At 30.4% G+C, this 19,582-nt stretch overlaps 1 protein-coding gene and 1 long non-coding RNA gene across 3 annotated transcripts in view; both read left to right on the top strand.

Moving 5' to 3' along the window:
* Positions 1-19,582, top strand: part of LOC129908461 (uncharacterized) — a 100,261-nt gene that overhangs the window by 24,848 nt on the left and 55,831 nt on the right. The gene's annotated exons all lie outside the window — the stretch shown is intronic.
* Positions 1,067-7,051, top strand: LOC129908457 (tyrosine 3-monooxygenase). 2 transcript variants are annotated; one of them, XM_055984927.1, is made up of 8 exons: positions 1,068-1,575; positions 3,595-3,706; positions 3,785-3,838; positions 3,906-3,989; positions 4,063-4,137; positions 4,513-5,332; positions 5,893-6,019; positions 6,636-7,051. In XM_055984927.1, exons 1-8 carry the CDS (start codon positions 1,507-1,509, stop codon positions 7,032-7,034), a joined length of 1,740 nt encoding a protein of 579 aa, XP_055840902.1. In that variant the 5' UTR covers positions 1,068-1,506; the 3' UTR covers positions 7,035-7,051. The 2 variants fall into 2 exon arrangements, with proteins under 2 accessions (XP_055840903.1, XP_055840902.1); XM_055984928.1 differs by lacking the exons at positions 3,785-3,838; positions 3,906-3,989; positions 4,063-4,137 and having other exon boundaries at positions 1,067-1,575.

Raw genomic sequence — 19,582 nt, 5'->3', positions numbered from 1 at the left:
TTTTTAAGAAAACTAAAAAAAAAAGAATGTAAATCAGGTTAAATTTATATTTAAAAAAAAGTTGAAAAAAAAACTAAAAAATAAACATTCTAAATAAAAAACCTAGTCATCCTTGCATAAAATGTACTTTTATGTAGCACACATTTAATAGTTGAGAGGTAAACTAAAACAGCGCATGTTAAATTCACATTGAACGCAAGATAAACGCATGATTTTCTAGACAGGTCAAGGAATTTCACACACGAAATGCATTCTATTTTCTAATTGATCCTACTTTTTTTTTTAGCAAAAAAGTAAACCTTCTGATTCATAGATATTTGTTTAGAATTACTTATTAAACACTTAAAAACTGGGTGTGAATTAAATTTCCTACATTTTATCTAATTCCCAGCCCTTATAAAAACTAAACTATTCAATAACAAAAATAAACAAAAAAAAAATATAGAAAAAACCCAATTAAACTTGTTGCCACAAAGTACACGCGACTAATATCTCTCTATGAATGTACAAATCATTGTAAACAGCTTGGCGCGCATTGTGCACAGCCAGCGCACACCTGTAGAATGTTTAGATACACGCGTTCGTTCCTACAACTGGTCCATATACCTTTTTTTATCTGCTTTTTCTCTGAGGCAACAAATGACGGGGAAAAAACCCCCAGAAGGCACATGACGTCCGATGATTCCCAGCCCAGCCGAGATCCGAGACTATGACGATATGACGCCAAAGCACAATCATCACATCACAGAGACTCTGATATTTTCTCTCAAAACGATACATTCTCATTATTCACACAACACGTTTTGTTGTTGTGTATCTGATGGATACCATATGCTGTATACCATACCTTCAACATTTCGGTGGGTGGGTTCGTTCTGCTGTTGCTGGTTTGTTGACGACGGTGCGGTGGTGGTGTGTGCGCGATATAGCAAGGGCAGGGGCAAGTGTATACGACGTCGCACAAAACCTGACCATTGCTCACCTCTGTCGTGTGCGCCCCAGAGTTGTAGTATATCTCGATTATCGAGCTCGAGTATTTAAGCACTTTGATCTGACCAGAGACCATTCATTGATTCGCTATCACTCGCTCTTTAGACTTGCTTCTTGAGCTAAGTAGTTGTGCTGTTGTAATTATTAGCTAACAGAAAATAAAGGATATTATATAAAATTAAATAAAAAAAAAGGATTCTTCAACCAGCTTTCAAGGATAACAAATTTTAAAAAAATTAATAAAAAAAAAATTGTGTTCAAAAAATTTGTGTAAAAAAAAGCAATAAGACATCAGACAACAACTACAATACCTGAAGTATTAAGCAGTGTGAAATTTTGTGTCAAATCAAAAATTCTCAATCAGGCTTATAAATAAGCAAGAAACTAATCTAAAAAAAGGCGCGCAAGTGAAACTTATAAATTAAAACAAAACAAAGTTTTTTGTTAAAAACAAATTAAAAAAAAAAAATATTTTTTTGTTTAACTTAAATAAATAAAAACATACAAATACTCAATATGATGGCTGTAGCTGCTGCACAAAAGAACCGTGAATTGTTCGCAATCAAAAAATCATACAGCATTGAGGTAAGTTTTGAGAACATTGTTTTTTTTTTTTTAAACGAAAATTGAAAATTAAAAATTGAAAATCTTAAAAATATTTAAAAATTAAAATTGATCAAATTTTATAAGGATTTTGTACTAAAACTTTTTGCAATAGTTTAAAATATTTAAAAATCTCATTTTTATAAAAATTATCATGTTTTCTTTATTTTTTAAATTTTAAAACCGAAAGAAAAAGTTATACATAAATATAAAAATAAATAACTGTTTATCCTCATTGCCAGTTGAAAATACTGTCGAATTTTATCTTTGAAATCGAAAAATCAAAAGAATATAAATTTTAATAAAGTTAACAACTAAAAAATTTGCAATAAATTGAAAATATTTATCAATTAAACTAAAAATTTAATTAATGCCTTTTTCAAAAATACTTTTTTACAAAATGTTTCTTGATAACTTGTTTAATTTTAAAAATTACTTTGTAGAAAAATATTAAGGTATTTCTTGTTTTAACAAATATAAAAAAAACGCTTAAATTTAAATACAAAAATACAAAATTGAATGTTTTTGAGATTTACGTGTTTCCACAGTATTAAAAAAATAAGTTTACTGATGAATATTCTTTTTTAGTGTTAAAAATTTAAATTTAAAATTTTGAATGCTTCGAAAAATCCTAAAATAATAAATATCATTTCATTCAACGTCTAACTTTCGAAATCAAATCTAATCCGACTTAATTTTTTTTTTTTTATTTTTGGTTGTCTGTCTCTGAATATTAAAAATCATTTAAAGATAAATTTTGCAACTATTTCTCCATGGTTTAACACCATGGTATTCAATCGGTGATTTTAAATTAATCGGTTTTCAATGGAAAGAAAAGACCACAAAATGTAAACAAACAACCATTAAAAAAGATGGTAGACGTGCGCAGAGAGTCTTTTGTGACCTTAACATTATCTCGTTTGGAGTTATTTTTTTTTTGTTTTATGCAAATTTTATATAAACATGCATGCATTTGAGTTTGTTTTTTTTTCTTACATGTCTTCAAGTATGCATCTGCAAATTCATAATCCATCAAAAAAATCTTCTTCTTCTTCTTTATTTTTGTGTGACATAATATCGTCAAGAGAAAGTTACTTCACCCAACATTAAATCATAAAAAAAAAAACAATTTTTGAAGATTTTCAATCACACAAGATTTATAAGCCGGCCCTTTTTGGTAAAAGTTCGACAAACAAAAAAAAAAAAAAATTGCATCAATCATGTTAGCAACGCATGGTCATTCTCAAAACTTGTTATCGACTCTGTCATCGACTTGTGGCGGCTAATTTAAATATAAAAATATACAGAAGACAATTTGTCTTTTATTCGGTGGCGGTGGCAGCAAGTGTTAACTAATCTTGTTTCTCCACACACAGAGAGGAGAGGAAAAATAAACAAAGAAAAAAAAAATAATAACAAAAAAAAAGACCCAACAAGAGAGGTGTTTATAATGCCCCTAGGTTATTGTCATTATTTTATAAATGTTAAACTTTCGTTTACAAGCGTTGACAAACATCGAAATAACCTGATTGTTTTTTATTTGATAGTTTCTTTATGGGTATTTTGATTTTAATTATCAATTATCCCACTTCTGACGTATGTAGAATTACATTTTCAACTCAAAATCAGGAATAAATTTCCAATTAAAATAATCTTCTCAACTTCTGAACTTTAATTTTGTTTAAACCATCAGAATATCCCACTTCTGAAGTATGTAACCACATAATCTATTCTCATTCTCAAGCCTTCACGAACAATACAAAAATCTATATTCCAAAAGGCTAAAACAATTGTCATTTGATTTTGAAAAGTTAATTTCCTTATTTCCGAGATTAATTTCCTTCCATATACTCACAGACAATATCATGAAAATCCTTTTACCCATCATCATTTCAAAGCTTCTTAGTGCCCTAGGCAACTGTATAAGAAGTCACACAAAAAATATATCAACGCAAGAGAGATGGAATCCTAATCCTCTATAATTCATTTTTATTATTGCAGAATGGTTATCCATCTCGTCGTCGTTCACTTGTTGATGATGCACGTTTTGAAACTTTGGTCGTAAAACAGACCAAACAATCTGTTTTGGAAGAAGCTCGCTCAAAGGCTAATGGTAAGTTTAAAAAAATCTTTTAACCCTTCTTCCTGTTGCATGATTTTAAATATATGTATTTTGATTTTGTTTGTTTAGACCAAACTTTAGAAGAATGCATCCTTCAAGCTAAGGGCGAACATGTCCCACAAGGTAGAGTCTTAAATCCCTTTTTTGATTTATTTTTTTTTTAATTTCATGATTTTTTTTTGTTATGTAGAACCTAAAATTGAATTTGAAAATGATCAGGGTGTTGAAAACGCCGAAATTCCTGATGAAGTTGATGATGCTCCAGTTTTTGAAGGTATTACCAATCTTCATTTTTTTTTTGTATGATTTTTATTTATTTTTTATTTTATTTTTGCATGATAAATCAGATAATGAATCTTATGGTCAAGAACCAACTCGTGAAAACGGTGGCGAACAGGGTGACGATAACATCAATTCAAACGGTAAGTAACCCACAAAACCACTTTAATCTTTTTTTCCACAAGAGAAAGATTGAGATAAATTACTTCCATCTTTTTTTTTTACTCTCGGATTAACACATACAATGGCATCACTTGAAAAGCACTTAATGTCACATTCGTGGGTGTTGAGTGGTAGTAAAGAAAAAGTAGAAGCAAACCTAACCAAGGGTAGCAAAATATATATAAAGAGAAAGATTTAACCCTCTTTTACTTTTTCTATATTACCATCAACCCTCCTTCAACCATCACCACTTACTTAATGTGTCATAATAATATTTTCTATATGATATTTTCGTGCCTTGAATGCTTTCATTTATATAAAATGGATTTTTTTCTTTTATTTCTTCACCTTTTTAGATGCTGGATTAACTGAAGACGAAATCGTTTTGGCTAATGCAGCTACTGAATCGCCGGAAGCTGAAAATGCTCTTCAAAGTGCTGCACTTGTTGTCCGTCTAAAGGATGGCATGAGCTCACTTGGCCGCATCCTTAAAGCCATCGAAAACTACCATGGATCTATTTCCCATTTGGAATCTCGTCAATCTCGTGAAGAAGGTGTTCAACATGATGTTCTCATCAAGCTGGACATGACCCGGGCTAACCTTCTTCAATTGATCCGATCACTTCGTCAATCTTCATCATTCGCTAGCATTAACTTGTTGGCTGAAAATAGTATCAGCGTTAAAGCCCCATGGTTCCCAAAACACGCTTCCGAATTGGACAATTGCAATCATTTGATGACCAAATACGAACCTGAGTTGGACATGAATCATCCAGGTTTTGCTGACAAAGTTTACCGTCAACGTCGCAAGGAAATTGCCGAAATTGCTTTCGCTTACAAATTCAATGATCCAATTCCATTCATTCCCTATACCGATGTTGAGAATAAGACATGGAGATCAGTTTTCCGTACTGTGCTAGATTTGAATCCAAAACATGCTTGCGCTGAATACAGAGCCGTTTTCAAGAAATTACAAGATGAGAAAATCTTTGTTGAAGATCGTATCCCTCAGTTGGAGGATATGAGTGCATTTTTGAAGAAGAACACCGGATTTACACTTCGACCAGCTGCTGGTCTATTGACAGCTCGTGATTTCTTGGCTTCGTTGGCTTTCAGAGTATTCCAGAGTACACAATATGTTCGACATGTAAATTCACCATACCACACTCCAGAACCGTAAGTATTATATTTTCTCTATAACTTAATTTGGCTTAGAATTTTATTGTCATCGTGTCGCATTGCCTTTTGACGTTGATATAAAGTTTCTTTCCCCATCATCAAAAAACGGAACTATACAACCGCCTCCATACCTAATCTTCTTAGATAGAAAAAGAGGAGGAGAACGACGACAATGTTAAAGTGGCAGTAATTGCCTATTAAATTTTTACTTTTATATTTTGTTCTATGTGAAGAGAATGAGCAGGGAAAGAGACTTTATGAACGACGGAAAGCTTTTTGTCACCCTATTAGGAGGGTATAATTGAGTTGACTGACGATACTCATGCAAAAAGGCTAAAAGGATGCCAAGGCATCGCACAAGAAGAAGGATTTTAATAATTTTTATTGTTTCAAAGTTAAATAAAATTACCTTCCATTTTTTATCATGAAAAATAGAAAAAGGACGAAAAAAAAAGGCAATGACCATGATGATAGCAAATCTTAATCTATTACTTTTTTTTTATTTTCTTTCTATTATTTATTTATATGTGATTTTTTTGTTTTTTATCTCATTATAGTGATTGCATCCATGAATTGCTTGGACATATGCCACTCCTTGCTGATCCAAACTTTGCCCAATTCTCACAAGAAATCGGTCTTGCCTCCCTTGGTGCCTCCGATGAAGAAATCGAAAAACTCTCCACTGTAAGTTTTAAATTTTTACACTTTTTTTTTTTTATTCATTTATACCCCTGCAAAGCTATTGAACTAGAAACCGTTTATAATGAATGTTGTGCTTGTTAACCGTGCAATTTAACCATTGTCATGGATTAATTGCGCAAAATGCCAATCATAGTCATGGTCTCTTTTATATACTTTGTGCGCCATTATAGAGTGTTTAAACCTCTCTGAGTGGTTGGTGGCTGTGCGCACGGCACATGGCCAAATTGTCTTAGCATTGAAACTATCTGGCAGCTAGTATGGTAGCAAAAAAGGTCTTTGAGCCAGAATTGGCAACCAATTGGTGCCACACACCATTAGACCCTGCTCTAGATCTAGACCTATGCCGATAGGTGGTGCTGCACTGCAGCCATCCATGGCAATCCGTCATTCAATCAATGCTGTGGCGCATATTATGACTTGTCTTGTCTTGGATGGCAAAGTGGTATTTACCATTTTCTTTGCAGTTTTTATTTAAGTTTTTTTTTAGCCAACAAGGTTAACATGGTTTCTAATAGCTTTACACTCATAGCAAGATCAATCAACAAGGACGACTTGTATATTTATTTATTTGGTATTTTTGTTTTTTGTCAACTTTCAGGTCTATTGGTTCACTGTTGAATTCGGTTTGTGCAAGGAACAAGGTCAAATCAAGGCCTACGGTGCCGGTCTTCTGTCATCTTATGGTGAGCTCTTGCACGCCATTAGCGAGAAGCCCGAACATCGTGCATTCGAACCAGCTTCCACCGCAGTACAACCCTACCAGGATCAAGAATACCAACCAATCTATTATGTTGCTGAGAGTTTCGAGGATGCTAAAGAGAAATTCCGTCGTTGGGTGTCAACCATGTCACGTCCATTCGAAGTACGATTCAACCCACACACTGAACGCGTTGAGGTCTTGGATTCTGTGGACAAACTTGACACTTTGGTAACACAACTCAACACTGAACTTATGCATTTAACAAATGCAATTGAGAAGTTGAGGAGCCCCTTCTAAATGGAAGTTCCTTTTTTTTTTGAAAAAGAAAAAAAAAAACTTAATCTTAAATCCTCGTTTTCTGAATAATATCGTCCACTATTATTTTTTTCGCAGTATGAATTTATTCATTTGCGATGACATATAAGTATTTTTGTCTCTATATCCTCCTTGTATTATACTATTACACATTTTTTTTTTAATTTTAATTTATTTTAAAAATATTGTATTTTTTGGACCAAAAATCATAGAATTTAAAAAAAAAAAAAAACAACATACATAATTTCTTATATAAAATATATATGCACGAAAATACACACATCTTTAAATTAGATATGTAGATTTAATCAGTATATAATTGTAGATAGTCAATATGTAAGTGAAACAGAAACTCAAGATTGTGCATCCAAAAAAAAAAGGAATTTTCGTGTTGATAATCAAAATATTTAATCATATATACACATTAAAAAAAAACATATATATATATATAAAATATTTAAAAAATGATACAAATGTTTTGTGCGCTTATAAAAGACATCAGCAATATTATATAAAACAATTGTGCTATTCTCTTATTATTATTAGATTTTAATTTTTAATTTTTTTTCTTATATAAAATTTGTTTATAGTGTACTCTACTACTAACTGAAAATATGAAAAAAAATTGTTAAATTTAAAATTATATATATCACAAATTGTAATTAATTTTTTGTGTGTTGTAGATACACTATTCTCAATGTTTAGTATTTTTTTTTTTGTATTATTTGTTTGTGCAACTTAGTTTGCGCCGCATTGTGCACCAGCTCTCTTATGTTATTATTTATTAATTTTGAATAAAAATATTAAAAAAATAAAAATAAATTGTTTTTTTTTTTAATTGATAAATTTAATCTGATTACTTCCATCGTATGGCATTGTAAAACCTTTTTTCCGCTGATATTATTTACTGCAAAAAAAAAAAAATAAAACCAGTCCTATTATAAAGTGTAATGATATACAGTGACGTGGTTATCCTATAAGGTGAAGTTCACACTTGTATATTTCCATGAATTTTATATCATATGCTCGGATGTGGTATAATTTAACTGACTGATGGTGAGTGAGTATATCGAGTTAATTGAAATCGTAGAAGGCGGGAAGTTAAATAGTAGTTCGAGCGACCGCAGACGCGCAAAGTTAATAATAATAATTGTCTGGGGATATTGAGTTGTTTTGAATATATCATTTTCCGGCTTTGTAGGTTAAATAGTTATGAATGAAGTACAGGTTTAGGTTTACTGAATTAGTTTACTATCGTTGATATTAAGATGTTTTAGTTTTTTTTTTATTTGTCAGCAGAATATTATAATACAGATCAGTGATTCATTCGGGGGTGATTCTTGTGCAGTTTTTTTCATGAATGAGAAGTTGGGTAGAAAAAAAACATTTGCTGAATTCTAGGTTGGCAGTTGAAGCAAAGAGTATTGAAAAAAAAAAATAACTATCGATTTCCGAGTAAAGAAAATAATTCCAAGTCTTTTTTCGAGTTAATATATTTAGACATTTAGAATATTTTTGGAATTTTTAAAACAAGAACTTCTTATGAAGATTTTTGAAAACGTTCATTAGCCTTATGACTGTTTCATTATTGTGATTCAAGCTAAAAAATACTCCATTTGCATTGATTTAGTTTAAATGTTTATTCTATAGTTAATAAATAAAAAAAGTAACAATATTTTATTAATATCAGTAGCAAACAAAAGAGCTGAACAGCAAACTTGATTTATATTTTTTTATCGATATCCTCATTAATATTAACACTTTTCTTCACCAATTTTGTTTGATGTATTGTCACTTTTAGGCGTATTCAAATGTTAAAATTGTATGAAGAACGACATTTTCCTTACTTGTCCACTTTGCTGACAGATATCTCCTAATTTTGTCCATTTGCGGTTGAAGTCTTCCAATGTTGGATATCGTTTATTTGAGATGGCGTTACAGTCAATGGTTTTTTGCAAACGGTTGACTGACCCCTCAAACAAAATTCAGAGTGGGTTCTGGTCACATAACCTGTTGGAATGTCTAAATGAGAAAAATGAAATCGAGATTTTTTGTTGACATTTTTTCACGGGTGCCAATCCAATTATCAAGCACTTTAATTTCATTTATTTGAGCCTGGTAATTTATCATTTTTTCAAAAACATTTTCCGTCACAATTGAGTCTTGAGCAGGATCAATCGAGTTTCAGAGCCTAATTCACTATGCTACCTCTCCCACATAATTTGCTTCACTCAATTGTAGGTCTTTAGCTTATCAACATCAATGAACAGAATTTCGTTTTTACTAGTACTTCTAAGCATATTATTTAGTTTTCCAAATTTGTATAGTGTGCTACAACTCTTTGAAAGCTTCAATACTTGTTATTTTTTGACTTGGACTTTGTTTTTCTTTTTATGTTTAGTATTTGTTTTTAAATTTTAGTTTCCTTGTCTATTTAAATTTTTTTCCTGCTAAACATGTTGCTTTATTTCACTTATAAAGATTTTATAAACTTGTAGCTTCTGGTTGGAATTGAAAAGCCAAGAGATATTTGAGGTTCTTATACAATTTCATGCATTTTTGGCGATTAGGATTCATTCTGAGGTTGCGGTAAAATTAATTAAAATCATAATATATTTGATTTGTAAGTGAAACTAGCCATGCAGTCACAAATAAACAAAAGAGTTGATCAGCAAACTGGATTTATTATCGATATTTCATATTTTTGTATATTTGGATAGATTTTTTTTTCTGAGAAATAAGTGGATACAAAAAAGGAATTCAAATGAGGTCCACTTTTCAAATTTGTAAATTATAGTTTTTGAAGGCATGCAGATTAATGTTGTTGTAAAATATGAACTGTAAAATTTAACAGAGAAAACAGATGGAAAATGTGTAGAAAATTTAAAATTTTAACTCATTTAAACAACAAAAAAAACATTTTTATTTAGTTTTACAATTGTATGCAGAACCCTATGAAATCTCCAATACCTATCTTTTGAGCATATCTACATTTTTTTGTTCTACTTTTTTTCTTAAATATTCGCGTTTAATTTAAGTCAACTTTTTTGGAAAGACAAGTAACCTGTTTCAAAATAATAGGTGTTCTTTTAATGAGTAATTTAATAAATATTACGAAAATTCTTTGGCTCAAAAATTAATATTAATAGATTAGATTTATATTTAATTTTATGAACCTGAAAACTGCCGGAATTGCAAATCTATCAGATTTTTGCGGTTGCAAAGATTTCTGAATACATTTTTAGCGATAAGTATTTATTCTGAGGTTTTTTACGTGCATTGATACGGGTTTTAATATTCATATTGCGGTAAAAACAGATAACAAAAATAATATATTTGATTAATAAATGACATTAGCCATGCAGTCAGTAATAAACAAAAGAGTTGAGCAGCAAACTTGATTTACAATCAAAAAAATAATAGAGTTTATGTAGGGGAGAGTGGCGGACAGTGAGACACCCTTTTTTTAAATTGGTATATCTTAGAATGTTTTCGAGATAGCTTAACGAAACTTTGAAGTTAGTTTAAGACATATTTTATCTTAATGTTGCAAAAAAACTTATAGTTAAAGAATGAATGAGGGCATCACATTGGACTAAAATGTAGAAAAAGTCAAAACGTCTCACTGTTTGAAAGGGGTGCGATCAGTGAGACATTCTTAGGTGAAAAAAAAAAAATAACGAAAACGTCAAATAATTAGGTAATTGACAAGTATATACTTAATTAATTTATGTTACTTTAACCCATTTATTCAAAAAAAAAAAACAAAAAGCCAAAAAAAAATGAAAGAAAAAACAATACGAAATCATTTTGAAGTCATGCTAAAATAATAGATTTTTTTAAAATCTATATGTCTCACTGTTTGCTTTTTAAAAAACCTATGTCTCACTGTTTGCTTTTTAATAATGTCTCACTGTTTACTTTTTGTCATTTTTCGGAAAAATATAAAATTACAAAAAACGAGAAGGAATTCTAATTCAATGATATTTTTTTATGAAAGAACATATAAATATAATACATATGTAAAAAAAGTTCTGTCCACTAACCAGATTTTTTTGTGTTATACACTCTTTTTATAACACTCCAAAAACTACTTTCACCTGATTTTGTGTGATATTTTACGGCGGGGGAAAATGGACAGCTTTAATTAAGTCGGGACAAAATTAAAAGACGCAGACGGGGAAATAAACGTTTTGACCCAAACTAGCGTTACTGTGCTTATTTTCAGAAAAGAGAAAAATGGATTGTCTCACTGTTTGCACCGTCTCACTGTCCGCCACTCTCCCCTACTATTCATACGAATATAAACAATACCTAAATTTTGAACTTATCTATTAAAGGAATATGGTTAGACTTTCTTATAATTTTGAGGTGGTAAAAAAAAGATCTGAGGAATTCTATAATTTTTTTATTTAATATCTCAATAGCTCCCTTTTTATGACTTGTTAGAATCCGCTTAGAGATAGCTACTGTAGTCTATTTGTGTAATTTGAATGGAAATACGCAAAAAAATGTGTTCTTTTTAAATTGCTCATTAAACTTGTTTCTAGTTTATATAGATAAAATTTAAAAAAAATCCACATTCCATTAAATAAGAAGCAAACAAATCAAAAGAATTTACCAATTTTTATTAGTTTCAAGATAAATATCATCAAAAGTGTTATAAGAATTCTAATTAAAGTCCAAAAGCACCCATATTACCCAATAGCACAAGTATTACCATAATAATCTAAAAATCTTCAAGTAATAACACGTCCATCGTATCTATAAGTAGTTAAGAACGATTAACCATCATAGTCAAAGAGAACATTATTATTTCTTTTTTATTAAATTGGTCAAACGCAAAAAAATGCAGCAGCAAACTACACTCGTAATATTGTATAGAAGTTTTCCTTCTTTGGCACTTTGGCAAAAGGCGCACATTTTTGTGACGGAAAATATAATGTTTCACAACTTTAACGAATAATATAAACGAAGGTCATCTGCAAAAACCATGCTAATCGGTGGTCATTTAAACGCAACTTTTAAAACAAAAGAATCGAACCAATACCGGTGTTTGAATTCTTGTTCATTAATAAAACGTTAAAGTGCTTTTTATTATTCATTCTCATTGCTTGCTTATTGGTTGTGGCAGGCATCAGGCAGCAAGCTAGAAAAACTCTGGTAGCACATTTAATTGTCTACTATTAAAAATAGCTATACTCTGACGGCCCCGTAATAGCTTTACAGACAGAAGTATCCGTGTCAAATATTAAAATAAACACCATATATACAACATTATATGCATAAGTTAGTTTTTCGAATCAAACAAGTGAAGGAAACTAAACAAAAAGAATATGTACGACTTCAAGAATATAACAGCACTATAAGCGCGTTAAGTCCACTATAAAGATATCTGCAAATAGATAACCAACCATTCGCCTTTCTATATACATTACCCGGAATATATTATACAATTTGATATACCTTTGTAGCGAGAGTGAAACATTAGAACACATAACTCAAGCTCAGTTCCGAGTTCTTGGTTTTAGGTTCTTGTGGCTTTAATCTTGTTTAAGTAGACATGTATTGTAATTGTGAAAATGTTTATTGGGAAAAATTATAATAATAAATCGGTGGGTGCCATCGTGTTGCTAGGTCTTTAACAATTAGTTTTGAAAAATTTCCGAAAATCCTATTAGGACTAATATATTTGAACAAGAGTTCAATTCGTGTCAATTGGTTGTACTGAAAACTGGAGATAGAAGAGATATCATTCACACCAATTTAATATGCAGATTCATTGGTAACAGAAACTTAAAAAAAAAATTAAATTAATTTAAATCTTTAACATTTCACCTGTAAGGCAGGGTGATTTTTGAATGTTAAATTTAAGAGCACACCTAATAAGGTTTTATTGCAATGCTTAATGGAAAAATTGTGACTTACAAGATTTCAGTAAAATTCGTAGCAATTCGTTTTGTAAAAATGCACAATTAGTTATTGAAGAGCAAAAATAATATGTAGTGCAGTCAATAGCAGGTCCAGTTGTCAGAAACAGTTGATTACGGATTGTTTTCGTATATATTCGTATAAAATGAAAAATTTACACAAATTTTTCATTTTATATAATTTTTCGGTATTTCGGGATCCCATTCGGGATTTTGGGTTTTCGGGATTTAGGGTTTTCGGGATTATAGGTTTTCGGGATTTTGGTCTTTCTGGATTTTGGATTTCGGGATTCTGTCCGTCTCCCGTTTTTTTTTGCCTCTAAAGGCTAAAAATAAAATTTTTATTTTAGCTTTTATTTGAAATCTAGTTAAAACCAAAATTTAAAGTGCAAACAAATACAAAATTCAAAAAAATAATATTTTCTTAACAATAAAATTTAAAATAGTTTTATAAAAAAAAAATCTATCCTACAACACTTGGGTCGTTAATAGCTTTGTAATCAGGATATGTCATGGTTGAAGATGAGTATGCAAGTAAAGCTAACATTACACTGAAAATAATAAATTTCGTAAAATTACGAAAATCGTTTCATACACTACATTTTCGTTGGCCCAACGAAACTTTCGTTGGCTCAACGAAAATATGTAATTGTTCGTAATATGAAAACATTCATCAATTAATGAAAACGTTTCATAAACTTTTTCTCCCTTTTTCGTGCCAAAAAATCCAATTTAATGAAAAGATTCATCGCTTTACGAAAAATTTCATACTTGAATTTTTTTCCTTACTTTATCAAAGTTTTAATTAAGTATCGAAAAAATTCATTAACTTATGAAATTCAACATTAACTAACGAAAATCTTCATAAGTTTATGAAAATAAATAATTGTCTTATGAAAATTCTTCATATACTAATGAAATATTACATCGGCTCATGAAAAAATACATCAGTTAACGAAAGTAACGAAAAAACGCATACAACGCACGATTTATTTTCGTTTTTTGTGTGCCTTTCTGGTAGTCGAAGTCACAGCTCAGGCTCAGAGTGAGTATTCAACAACCCCGAAAGTGCGAAGACATATCTATCACGCGGAAAAAACAAAAAAATATTTGGTGCTGAATAAGTTTAAAGTATGTAACCAAGAGGAGTTCAAAAAACTTCTTTTTAGCTGGAACTTGTGCCATTTACTCAAGCATTATATAGGTAAGATAAATTGTTAACTAACTCCCAATAATTTTGATTATTTTTCATTTTTTCAAAAAGAAGGTGTGCGTTGACGTTCTCAAAATTATAGAAAAGGGACACATTCACCTGTACTTATATTCTACCCCAATGGTGAAAAAAAAAAATGGAAGGAATCAAACGGAATTTGTTTCGAATTTAAGTTTGAAAAAAGGAAAGCAAATAGGTAGGTACCATTCGATTATTGCTTCATATATTAAAAAAAAAAAAAACATTTTTGTTTCTTAAAATATTCTAACTTTTGGTTTGGTTTTTCTATTTCTATTTCTATTTCTATTTCTGTTTTTTTTTTTTTTTTTTTTAGATGTCATCCTGATGTATGTACTTCTAAGATAAAGTTCACCATCAAAGAATCCCAAGAAGCTTTATTTTACACGTGTAAAACCTCTAAAGAAGGGGACGACTAGCTGGAACAACTGAAAACCCGACAGCATCCAACCATTTATGATCGGCATTTGAGATCATATCAAATCCCTGAAGGACTGTATAAAATAATCATTTTCCTCCTCCTTATTTAATTTAATTTTTTTATTTTATGTATTTAGTTTAAAATATCCATTCTCATGATTAAAAACTCAAATTCAAATTAACAAATGTGTTTATTTAAGGTTAAAAATTTTTGCTCCGCTCCACTTTTTTTAAATTACAGGTTTTTTATTCCGAAGTTAAGGGAAGAAGATGTATGAAAAATTTCGTAGGTTAACGAAAAAATTCGTAACTCTACAAAAAAAATGTAAGTAAATCTACTAACAAAATAATTAATACAACGAAAAGTTTCGTTAGCTAATGAATATTTTTTCGTAATTTAATTAAAATATTCATAAAAATTACGAAACAATTCGTAAGCTTACGTAAGTTAACGTTAATTGATGAAAAAATTTCGTAAACTGATGTAAAAATTCATTAATTCTCGAAACAAAATTTTTTTGAAAAATTTCATTAAAATGCTACAGTTTTCGTTAATTGATAAAGTTTTTCATTAACGTATGAAAGCCATTTCGTTGATCCAATTAAATTTTTCACCGGCTGAAAATTAATTAAATTTTCGTTGGCTCAACGAATTTTTTCGTTGTATTTACGTAAGGATTTGGTTCAGTGTATTTCAACTTTAATTTACATATGTTTCATGTAAGTGTTTTCAACATTGAATCAGCGCTGATTAAATTAAGTTGCGTTACTTCCCTCAGTTTATTCAATGGATCTATAAATAGCTATTAGAACTTCCATCACAAATTTGCGAAAAATATTGAATGCCAAATTCTTCAGAAGGAAGGTTCATCTGAATGTAATAGTTTGATTTTCCCATCTCAAACCAGTTATTTTTAATACTAAGTTAAACTATTGCATCACTCCAATAAAAAAAAAAAACCTAACTAAACAGATCCATATCCATTATGCAAAAAACTAATATTACGACGAATAAAATTAATAGCTTTCCGCAGTACCATCGAATAATTCTTTTGAGAATCAGAATAAGGCTGCAAAATATAATGGGGAATTTTGTTTTGAACCTGAACCTATTAATAATACAGCTATTAAGAGAAGATTCTTCAAAATTCATTTCACAATTCAAATAAATTGAATTCAATTTAAAACGCAACTTCTTTTGATAATCAATTAAAAGGAAATAACGTGGTAACCCCACACACATAAAGCTTCTTAGTATTTAAGTTAGAAAACAATTTGTAGATACTCTAGCTAAGATTTTCTAAACTTCTTATCTTTTAAGTCAAATCCGATTAAATCATTCAATGAAATCTATCTCAAGACACATTTGTTAAATTTTCTGGAAGTTTTATACTGTCTATTTAATTTAAACATAAATCTGATTGAAAAAAATCAGCATATTTATGCGACCCACTACCAATGGAATAGGTTTTTCACCAACTTCTATGCCGGTAAAACGTTGTCGTCGCCATGTCGTTTAAATACTTGAATTGGCATGCGGTTTGGTGTCTTAATTGCAGCCTCCCGGTTGAAAGTTTTCTTGATTTCTTGCCACTCCACTCGATACAATGCGGATTGATTGTTGTCAAGAGAGGTGTTTTTTGAGAGGTTGACTATGTTGACTCAATAATATGGCAGCGGCGGGGGTCGTCGGGTTCTAACTTATTACCGGGGATCAGAATTCAATCGAATAAATTATAAAACTGACCAGATGTGAGAAAAAAACCAAGTTCATTTTGTGGCTACGGCTGCTGCTGCGGTAGATAAACGCGATACATATACCAAACACCTAACGTCAAGAACAATCTCCTCCACGCGTTCGCTATACATAAACTAAACTATGGGCATTTGGCATTACAATAATAATAATTATATTGCCGACCAGGTACATTGTAGAACTCTCTCGCTTTGCATTAGCATAGGTCTTCAGGTCTAACTTTTAATTTATATAAAAATATTAATTAATTATGGAAAGGGGTAGGAGAGTAGGGTTTGTGCTTCAAATAGCTTGAGCTAAGATAAGCGCACTAATTAAAAGGTAATAGCTGCGCTGCACTGTCACACCGGTTTCATGGGCAAGTTCTGTTCTGACTATGCCTTGCCTACATAAATATTACATCAACTTGATCTGTTTGTCTGAGACAGGTGTTTGAGATTTGATCGATAACATTATTTTAGTCGTCAGAAAAAAAAACATAGAAAAAAAGGTGTTTAACTATGTGTTGAAAAGTTTATAAGTAGGTAGCTGGAGAAGGTCCACTCCGAAACCCCGTGATTTTTTTTTTAATTTTTTGAGGGCTAAAATCGCGTAATTGCAATAGACTTATTATTCAATCAATTCCATTACCAGCAGCAATTACAACAACCATCAGAGAGCACAAGTAATCGTGTTCGGAATCCAAGGTTAAGATTGTTAATAATAAAGAAAATAACAATAATTGGCACAATTGTTTATATATTGTTATAGCGAAAATAGGTACCTTTATGAACAATGTGTTCTTATTCGTGTGTGGCGAAAAGGAAATAGTAGGCCATTAACACTGTTGGGGGTTTTGTGTGATCCGTGCCAGAGATAGTGCGCGGATGGAAATCTCTGATGAATCATTCTATGGCTGACTAGAAGCCGGTCAGTTTTTTTTTCTTGTAGAGTTTGGTGCACCTATCTTTTCCTTGAAATTATTTTTTTTTATTAATATTTCCGGCTTTTAATTATCATTTTATTAGTTATTTCTTCATACAATAGGACTTCAAGAATCAAAATTCTTCTAAAAATTAGGAAAATTTTAAATTTTTTCGGGGAATTGGCTAACCTATTATTTAATTTTTGAATGCAAGACTGATAAAACTGTGATGAGCTTTTTGTCTTAGGCCGGGGGTATACGCGTTGGATCCAGGGTTTAACTAAAGAAGTAACAAACCTTAGCCTTTGAGGTTCTCTATAGTTATTTCCCTTTTAAAAGGTTTTTACAAATTAGTTTATAATACTTCAATTCTCTTCATAAATTTTATTCGTTACATTTCAAATTAATAAACTACTGCCCGAGTAAAAATGATATTCCGCGGCACCACCGCACCGCTGCACCACATCCGCACCATTTTATAAATTTCTAAACTGCAGCACTACGACTGCACCATCATTTCATTTTGAATGAAAAATTCGGTTGGTGCAGCTGTGGTGCGGCGGTCAAGATTTTTTTTAATTTTTATCTTTAAAAATTCAATTTCCATTTTTACTTGGGTGTTCCTGTCCACTATAAATCACATTCTGAAAAAAGCTACCTTAGTTGTTTGGATCTAGTATTAATAGTCGACAATTAAAATTGGATGTTTACTATAAAAAAAAATTATTAAAGGAGCTTTCCATTGTAACGTAGATGAAATGTTTGCGTGTTTTTTGGTTTTTGAAATAGATTTTAAGTGTTGTAACAGTTTTTAGATCGCTTTGAACACTTAGAAATAATTTAAGATTATCCCTTCTATGAAATGAAGCGTCCACAAGTCTCAGTTTAACAAATATAGTTACCATAAATTAGATACATATGTTGTTTAACGTAAACGACATTAAGTCAACCAAGTTTAAGCGTTTATTTTTACTTAATACTTGATGAAAAGTTTGGCTGGGTGAATATCGATTTAGTTAAGTTCGTAAACACTTGTTAACTCTTGACAAAGCGTTATCTGACTCTAAAGAAGTTTTTCATTGCAATAAATCCAATCTATTACTCTTTTTCCTAGTTATAAAAAGTTACCATTTTTCATGGAATGCTCCTAAAGTTCATCTTCAAAAACATAAAATTAAGAAATGATCTTTTTTTAAAATATGTACTAACATAATATATTTACGTTAAAATCAGTTATATCGTTTTAGAAATATTCAACGATAAAAATGTTCTATGGAGGTATCGTTACCAACGTACAACGTTCTTTCCAAATATATTTTTTATGCTCCAAGGAAATTTTTGAGAAATCATTGAAAATAAACCTTCATTCCCACATAATTTTAAATAATTTATTCAATTTTTTAGATAATTATTTAATTGCTAAATTTTTGACAAAAAATAATTTTGTTCACAAAACTCTCTAGTCTATTCGTCGGGGATTCAAAGTAATTCGCTTTAGTTGGTCCACTTATTTTGGAAAAATAAATTTACTATAAAATTTTAGCAAACAGAAAACAGAATCAATCCTAACCTAATTTTAAAAGTCTTGAAATTTTAAAAATTGACAATAATAGATTTTCAAACTGATTTTACATAACTCCCCTTTTCTTCATATATTACAAACATGAGAAAACATATGTACTCGTACATTAATCAATTATTTCAATTACAAGAGAATCACTTTAAAGCATTTAACCCCATTAAAAGCAATCATCTTCTCACACTTTGTCGCATAACCTTTAACAAAATTAACTATACTTCATATACTTATACCATTTCTGCGAGTTCTAGCACTTTTCGTAATTAGTTTGCTCCAATTACCAACAAATTTAAATAGTCATTAAATATTTCAAGTTGCTAAATTTGTAAATTAAATTGACTTTGTCTGTATATGGATATAGTTTGATGGAGATAGTTTGAAATTTAAATGCCACAATAACTATCGTGTGTGTGTTTTATTGTCATCAAGAACTCGTTCAAGATCTCCAGCCTTGTCCTTGCCAAGATGGGAAGTGTTTCCGTTTCCTACAAAAGAACTATCAGTTCCAAGTGTCATTTATTTTATGCGTTCTTAAAGGTAAGATCGTGACATGTCAAATAGCAAGTTCAAAAGAGGATCACAATCTCGGATACAAAATTTGCTTGTAAACATGTGTATCCAAGTACTATGGGTATTGTTTTTCTTTAGCTAATTAGATATTAAAGTTGTTTAACTTTGTCCATATAATTTCATGACATGGTGTAATAGAA

This window comes from Episyrphus balteatus, chromosome 2 (genome assembly GCF_945859705.1).
Source record: "Episyrphus balteatus chromosome 2, idEpiBalt1.1, whole genome shotgun sequence".
Taxonomy (NCBI): domain Eukaryota; kingdom Metazoa; phylum Arthropoda; class Insecta; order Diptera; family Syrphidae; genus Episyrphus; species Episyrphus balteatus.
This window is presented reverse-complemented; position numbering and strand designations above follow the sequence as displayed.

What these genes read in the sequence shown, in the direction of transcription:
- LOC129908457 (XM_055984927.1), top strand. Translation starts at nt 1,507, where the DNA reads ATGATGGCTGTAGCTGCTGCACAAAAGAACCGTGAATTGTTCGCAATC. An exon ending in AAAAATCATACAGCATTGAG is followed by an intron (nt 1,576 to 3,594) that starts GTAAGTTTTGAG and finishes TTATTATTGCAG; the next exon opens with AATGGTTATCCATCTCGTCG. An exon ending in TGATGCTCCAGTTTTTGAAG is followed by an intron (nt 3,990 to 4,062) that starts GTATTACCAATC and finishes ATGATAAATCAG; the next exon opens with ATAATGAATCTTATGGTCAA.